This window comes from Eretmochelys imbricata, chromosome 14 (genome assembly GCF_965152235.1).
Source record: "Eretmochelys imbricata isolate rEreImb1 chromosome 14, rEreImb1.hap1, whole genome shotgun sequence".
NCBI lineage: Eukaryota > Metazoa > Chordata > Testudines > Cheloniidae > Eretmochelys > Eretmochelys imbricata.
In genome coordinates, this window is record NC_135585.1 from 25312117 (window position 1) to 25320226 (window position 8110).

General features: G+C 48.2%; 1 protein-coding gene across 2 annotated transcripts in view; it reads right to left on the reverse strand.

Moving 5' to 3' along the window:
* Positions 1–7190, reverse strand: part of ELAC2 (elaC ribonuclease Z 2) — a 31454-nt gene extending 24264 nt beyond the window's left edge. Inside the window, exons 1-5 of one of the 2 annotated variants that reach the window (XM_077833322.1) lie at positions 6925–7190; positions 6428–6478; positions 6069–6139; positions 4326–4390; positions 2938–2995 (exon numbers count right to left, since the gene is read on the reverse strand). In XM_077833322.1, the coding sequence (XP_077689448.1) occupies positions 2938–2995; positions 4326–4390; positions 6069–6139; positions 6428–6478; positions 6925–7169 (490 nt within the window). In that variant the 5' untranslated portion in view covers positions 7170–7190. Of the gene's footprint in view, positions 1–2937; positions 2996–4325; positions 4391–6068; positions 6140–6427; positions 6490–6924 lie in introns of both variants that reach the window. The other variant, XM_077833323.1, reaches the window with a different exon arrangement.
* Between the last annotated feature and the right edge of the window lie 920 nt (positions 7191–8110).

The window sequence follows — 8110 nt, forward strand, 5'->3', positions numbered from 1 at the left end:
CTCTTTGGAACCCCCTTTCAGGTAGCTGAAAGCAGCTATCAAATCCCCCCTCATTCTTCTCTTCCGCAGACTAAACAATCCCAGTTCCCTCAGCCTCTCCTCATAAGTTGTGTGTTCCAGGCCCCTAATCATTTTTGTTGCCCTCCGCTGGACTCTTTCCAATTTTTCCACATCCTTCTTGTAGCGTGGGGCCCAAAACTGGACAATGTCGAATAGAGGGGAACGATAAGGGCATAAGCCAGCCATTAACTTCCCCTACATGCAAGTTAGTTTTTCACTAGTTGTCCAGGTGGTTTTGTGCACCTTCTTCTGAAGAGTCTGGCATTGGCCTTTGTCATAAACAAGATAGCACACTAGTTGGACCATCAGCTGATGTGTTGTATTCTTATCTCCCCTCCCCTGGAAGAGCTACCCCGTATCAAGAGTAAGGCAGAGATTACTCCTTGGGCCCAGTCAACCCTTGGCCTTCCATTTCCAAACATGCCCAAAAATGAGAGCTGTGATAATGTTTGAGATACATAGAGAGCTGTCTACCAGGAATTGGACTGGAAACCACTCATTTCACACAGGTCACCAAACAGCATGCTGGGTTTGAGCCAGTGACTTGGATGGGATAGGATCTGTTGCCAATTCTCAATCCCTGAGCCAGGCAGCTTGTCACTTTCTTTTAAAACTGAGTTATCATCAAGACATTACCAATGTGTTCCTGATCCTGGAAAACAAGGTGTCAAGACAACCAAACATTTCAGTGACTCCTGTGTTTTCTGATATGTGGTGAAACCAGGTGACAAAATGGAAATGCCCTTAAACCAGCTTGGAAACCAGATCCCAGATGGACTCCAAAACAAACAATTAGAAGAACTCATTCTCTTTTCATTTCTCAGAAACTGCAGTGGCTACAGCTTGGAGCTTTGCCTCGGAAGAACACAGGAACGGCCATACTGGGTCAGACGAATGGTCCATCTAGCCCTATATCATGTCTATAACAGTGGCAAGTCCCAGCGCTACAGTTGAGTGATGCACCCAGTCTTCTCGTAGCCAGTATAGGGTTGCACCAAACATGAGGTTGTATCCCTGACCATTTTGGATATTTGTTTTTTTAACCTAGCTATATTTTTGGCTGTCACCACACCCCCAGCAATGAGTTCCAAAGGTTAATTATGTGTTGTAAGAAAAAAATACTTCCTCTTCTTTGTATTAAATCTGCTGCCTATTAACGTGATTGGGTGACCCCTGTATTTTGTACTGTGGGAGAGGATAAACACTTCTCTGTTCACTTTTCCCATACCATCCACGATTATGTAGACCGCTAACGTATCCTTCCTTGTCTCTTTTGTAAACACAACAGCCCTAATCTTTTTAGTCTCTCCTCCTAAGGAAGCTGTATCATACATCAAGGGATCATCTTTGTTACCCTTTTCAGAACCTTTTCCAGTTGCACTATATACTTCTGAGATGGAGCAACAGAACTAGACACAGTATTCAAGGTGTGGGTGCACCATGGATTTATAGAGTGGCTTTATGATATTTTCTGTTTTATTTTCTATCCTCTTCCTAATAGTTCCTAACAGTTAGCCTTTTTGACTGCTGCTGGGCATTGAGCTAACATTTTCAGAGAACTATCCACAGTGACTCCAAGATCTCTCGAGTGGTCACAGATAATTTAAAACCCATAGTTGTATAGGTGTAGTTAGGATTATTTTTTCCAATGTTCATTACTTTGCACTTATCAACCCTGAATTTCACCTGCCCTTTTGTTGCCCAGCCACCCCATTTAGTGAGATCACCCTGTAACTCTCCACAGTCAGCTTAGGACTTAACTACCTTGAATATTTTTGTATCATCTGCAAACCTTGCCACTTCAACATAATCATAAATCTGGAAAAGGGAGTGGACAGTGAACAGAACAGTCCCAGTACAGACCTTGGGGGACCTTGCTTCATTGTGAAAACTGACCATTTATTCCTACCCTTTGTTTCTGATCTTTTAAGAAGTTACTGATCCACGAGAGGACCCTCCCTCTTATCCCATGTCTGCTTGTTTTCATTAAGAGCCATTAGAGAGGGACAATGTCAAAGGCTTTCTGTAGTGTGGGGACCACTCTGGGTCATATGCTTGTTGACCCCCTCAAAGAATTCTAGTAGATTGGTGAGGCATGATTTCCCTTTACAAAACCCATGTTGACTTTTCCCCAACAAAACATGTTTATTTATCTGTGATCATTCTGTTCTGTACTATAGTTTGTCAATTTGCCCAATACTGAAGTTAGGCTTACCAAGCTGTAATTGCCAGGATCGCCTCTGGAGTCAGCATTACATTTGCTACCTTCCAGTCATCGGGTACAGAGGCTTGTTTCAGTGATAGGTTATCTACTAATTAGTAGATCTGCAATTTCACATTTGAGTTCCTTCTGCTCCTGGGGACCGATCAATTAAACAGTAATAAATTTGTTCTAAAACCCCTTCTACTGAGGCATTTAAATTACAGCAAGGGTGGTTTCGGTTGGACATTAGGAAAAGCTTCCTAACTCTCAGGGTGGTGAAACACTGGAATAAATTGCCCAGGGAGGTTGTGGAATCTCCATCATTGGAGATTTTTAGAGCAGGTTAGACAAACACATGTCAGGAATGACCTAGTTAATACTTAGTCCTGCCATGAGTGCAGGGGACTGGACTAGATGACCTCTTGAGGTCCCTTCCAGTCCTACGATACTACGATCATTGTGTACCCCGAAAAGGACAGCTGTGATGTGAGCATCTCCCCCATATCCTCTGCAGTGAAGACTGATTAAGTGAATTCATTTAGCTTCTCTGCAATGGCCTCGTCGTCCTTGAGAGCTCCTTTAACACCCTGAGGCTGCTGTTCAGACAGATATATGCATCAATAAGGTGTAGACATTGCAGACAGTAAGTGCACACAGATGACCGCTGTACATACCCAGGTCTATTCCTTTCAGTGGGCCAGAAAACATTTTGATAGCTTCCAGGTAGTTTCGCTGGGGGGGGGGGGGGGGGGGGGGAGAGTAGGAAAAAAAAAGACAAGGTGAAAAATCATTACCTACAGAGAGGTCATTGCCTGCTTATTACTCAGATTAGGTAACATTTTCAAGCAAAGACTCTCTCAGGTGCAGAGAAGTCATAAGCGCAACCCCCAGCTAGCAGGAAAAAAAACGGATCCCACCTTGTACCTGTTAGTGAGCTGTAGCTCACGAAAGCTCATGCTCAAATAAATTGGTTAGTCTCTAAGGTGCCACAAGTACTCCTTTTCTTTTTGCAAAATATCTCCGTTCATCACCTGGACCTTATCTCTAAGAAGGCTCAGTATGTCCCTGTATCATCTTCAGGGAACTTGTTTATACCATAACTTGGTATTGGGGTGTTCTGGCACCATCCTTCCAGACTGTGTTTATGCAAGTACCCAGTTCTTTGCACTTCTTAGGAGTGTTTTGTGTTTTTGCAAAATCAGCCATGTTCTTGCCAAGTTTATGTACCAGACAGTGAATCTACAAAGCAGGCACCTGCTTCGTAACAGAGTCTGACTCTAGTTTAGGCCTGATACCATGCCCCAGGCTTCAGGCTCTCTTTCTACTACAAGGAGAAAAAATGGACACTACATTTCTTCTTATCATAGTAGTCTGCCACAGAAGTACATTCGGTTTTGTACGTTAGTTTAGGACAGTGTCTCCCTGGAACTGACATATGGTCCTAACAGCTTCAGAATGAGCAAGCTGGCCAGAGATCTCTAGAGAGTTCTCCTGCCTAGCAAGCACTTTCTGGGACAGGAGTTAGGAAAGCAAATATGAAAGTCAAAATTCAATTTTGAAATTCAATGCTGAAAAGGAACCAACAGCCCAGATACTGAGACCAGCATTTGATCTATGTAACCAGTGCCTCCTACCAGCACAGCAGATTTAGAACTTGTTCAGACACTTGCAGAGACCCCTAACTGCTGCTTTAAAAAGGCACATCCAGAAGAACTGCCCCATCATTTTGTTTAGGGAGACAGGTGGAGAAGGGCTGTTCCATCTACTAGTGAGCCATTAGCAGACAAGAGTGTTCCAAGTGGTGGCGGTCTGCTGCTGCCTAGAGCTGTTTTAAATTGGCACAACTCACAAGCGAGCTGTACACACTGTGAAGCCAGCCCCAAAAGCAGAACCAAACAATTACAGGTGGCACTTCTTCAGTTAGAGCAGCACCTCACAGCATTTTACAAGGTCACTCAGCACCCAGCCATAGCTCTTCGCTCACAGGTTAAAGTCTGACTCTTACAGGGTCCCCACTTTCCAAAAAGCAAAAACAAAAACCCCAAAAAAAACAGCTACTCACCAGCTGTGGTGGCCCTGAGAGAACACACTTTGGGAGCCCCATTTCCTTTAAGGTGAGAATCATTCCTGGAAGAGAGCGCAGGGAGAGTGCAGCTTTGGAAACAGCCTTCATCATGAACCCATGGAAGTGCCTCCAAAGCAAAGATTGCAATTCACTTTCCACTATCTGTCCAATTTCCACCCTTTTTCCACAAGGAAATGTCATACCCTGTGATTAAGGTCCTGGTCTGAGACTCAGGAGATCTGGGTCGAGTCCTTAGCTCTGCCTTGTGTGACCTTGAGCAAGTCACTTCTCTTGGCACCCAGATCCCTATCTGTAAAACAAGGACCACCTCACAGGGATGTTGGGAGGATAAATCCATAAGTGTTGGGAAGGGACACAGGTGCTACAGTGATGGAAATTACACTAAAAGAATGAGCTGTAGTTGAAAGTACTTCAGAGTCCCAATTTTGGGAAGTTTATCATCATTTACTTCTGAAACACCTTTCCACTCTCCCTTGCTGCAAAGAAACCCTACCAACAAAGGGGAAATGGACTACTAAAAGGAAACAGAACCTGGCTATATACCAAATGCTAGCACATAAAGTAAACTGACAGAATAGAAAGAATTTCCCCCACCTTTTCTTGTTAGGAGAATCTTTGGTATTGCTAGCAACTAAAGTTTGGAAGTTTAGACAGACGTGACATTTTGAGAACCATTTACCACATTAGTTGGTCCGGTCCAAGCACGAAAGCTACATTACAAAAACAGATTCATCTATATTGCAGTTGGGTGCTAGATGACAAACCAACATGTACAGCACAAGGCTGGCAGCAACTCGGTTTAATAACAGACTCCACCAAGGTATTAATTGGCCAACTTGAGAGTCCATATGCACAACTTAAAAGCATTTCTCTGTCTGTAACACATTAAATGTTAAACACCACATCTGATCAAATCACAAACTTCCACGAATATTCTAGGTATCAGTGAGTGGGCAAGACCCTATTTTCTCTCTTTTTTCCCCCAGGGGGGTGGGGGGAGGGAAGAGAGAAGAGGAGAGGAGGACCAGAAAACCACAAGTGGGAAAACAGGGAACACATGAAGCCCTCTGAGCTCTTTAGCAGAGTCACAGCTGATGACACCCATTAAAGCTTTCTAGCTGAATAATATTATTGTTTCATCTCTTCCTACCCACCCAGTGGAGCTTAATTAACGTGTTACGGGGAGAAGGGGCACCGATAAGGAGTGAAGGACAGACTGAACTCCTGACATAGAGTAAGAAGAGGGGATCTTGAAATGGGTGAAGGGAAAAATGGGAGGCACATAGAATCCCTGGGGGGGTGTGACTGGGGACGCTGCAACAGGGGAAAGAGAAAAATGGGGTGCATATAGAGCCCCTGCCATGGGGATGCACACAGAGCTGCTGTCCTAGGGGAGAATGGTGGGAACACAACCTGTGGTGGGAGGTATATTGGAAGAACCCGTTATGGGGGATAGGGTGCACGCAGAGGCCTTCCTATGGTGGGAAGGGAAAATGGAGGCACACACAGAGCCCCTTGCATAGGGGGTGGGGGCACTCCCAGAACTCCTGCCAGAGGGAGATTGTGGAAGCTGCAGGGAGCCCCTGAAATTGAGGGAGCTGTGAGGGAGGCACACAGGGAGCTTCTTGTAGGGATACGGAGGGAGGCAAGGAGCCCCTAGTGTATGCAATAAACTCAGCCTAAACAAGCTACAAAGTGTGCATCTCCAGTCCCACTTACCCGACAAACCACCAACATTCGCCCAGTTCATTCTAGTCAGAAAGATGTTGTCTAAACGAGCTACTCTTAACCTGAGAAGAAAAAGGTTTGGATTATGGAATAACTGAAAAGCAGCCTGTACGTTCTTACAACTTTTCCTTTAACAACACAGTAAGGACAAAAAGAAAAGGAGGACTTGTGGCACCTTAGAGACTAACCAATCTATTTGAGCATAAGCTTTCCTGAGCTATGAAGTGAGCTGTAGCTCACGAAAGCTTATGCTCAAATAGATTGGTTAGTCTCTAAGGTGCCACAAGTCCCCCTGTTTTTGCAGCAACAGACTAACACAGCAACTACTCCGAAACAGTAAGGACACTTACTTGTGTTCCTGCATAAGGCGCTGGATCCCTTCCCCGCAGTTAAAGAGATACCTGGAATAAGACTAGAACGCTTATTAGAGAAAGCAGCAAGCTTTTATATCAAAATAGTTTAATTTTATTTGCCCCACTTTAAGAGGAAAGCTCCGCAGACGGGGGTGTATAAATCCTGCAGCACGGATAGGGCCGCACAGACACCTGGCTGGGCACAGTGTAGCGTCCTCCTGTTTGGGGAGCCAGCAGGCTCCGCAGGGGCAGGGACACTTCACCGGAGGGCAGGTGAGTTTACCCCGGCCCCCAGGGGCGCTAAGTCGGATACAGCCCGGAAGGGGCGTAGAGCCAGGGAGCGCTACTGGCACGGTGCCGAGGGCCTGGCCGGCAGGAGGAGCCGGGCCGGGCGCCACACGCGGTTTAGTGGGGTGGGAGCGCAGCCAGCGACGCGGGGAAGCAGGCGGCCCGGGCAGCCCAACGGGGGAGCGACCCAGCCCCCCGGCACTGACCGGTTGTACTCGGAGAAGACGTAGAGCGCGGCGCCCGAGTCCCGGCTCCCAGCCGCCGCCACCTGCACGTAGACGATGCTGGGTCCGGCCAACTCCGAGCTCCGCCGCTTCTCCCGGGCCCGCAGGTGCCGCAACAGGTCTTTGGGCGGCCGGGGCCGCCGCGGCGGAGCGGGGCCCCCGGACATGGCGCGGCGCAGCGGCGTCCAGCGGCGCCCCAGCCGCAGCCCCAGCGAGCAGCTCCACATTCAGTAGCCCGGCCCGACCCAGCCTCCTCCACGCGTGCCCTTCGGCCGGCCTCCCTCCCCTCCCACGTGCTACACATTAACCAATCGCGCAGCGCTCCCCGCATCCGTGGCGCACCTTCAGCCAATAAACATTCGGCATCAGCGGCAAGCTTCCCTCTCATGTGACGACGACGCCCAATCGAGCATTTGTTCCCCTCTTTCCCTCACCCATCAGCTAATGAGAATTCAGCATCTTTTTGTGTCACATCCCAACCAATGGAATTTCAGTAGCCAGGCACGCGCCCCTCTCATATGACACAGGCTGGCCAATAGGACGTGTTCTTTGACGTCTCGAGGGACGTCATATGGCTCTGGGATTATTGAGAGGGATCAGCTTCCCCTCCCTTCCTGGTGTCTGTTGGCAGCTCCCTGCCTCAGAGCAGGGGTGGGGAAGCTTTTTGGCTTGAGGGCCACAGGGGGGCCATGAGTGCTCACAAAATTGGGGTTGCGTGTGGGAGAGGGTGCGGGCTCTGGGGTGGGGATGAGGAGTTTGGAGGGCGGGAGGGGGATCAGGGCTGGGGTGTGGGGAGAGTCTGAGGGGTGCAGGCTCTGAGCAGCGCTTACCTCAAGTGGCTCCCAGAAGCAGCTCCAGCTCTGTAAGCTGCCCCATCCCCAGACACTGCCCTTGCCACTCCCATTGGAGTGCGTAGTAGCCGGAGTGGGGCCATGCTGCGGCTTCTGGGAGCCACATTTTGCTGCCCGCACCCCAGCCAGAGCAGGACCGAGTTGTGTGGTGCCGTCCTGACCCAGTGCCTTGGCCGGAGCACCGGAGCAGGGCCGAGTTTCTCAGACTGTTCTGCTGCTCCTTATTTAAGTGTATGGGATTGTGCTGGAACAAGTCCAACAGAAACTGTGAGAGCTTACTTTCATCTCTTTCCCCCTTCAAATTTTTTTCTGTGTCT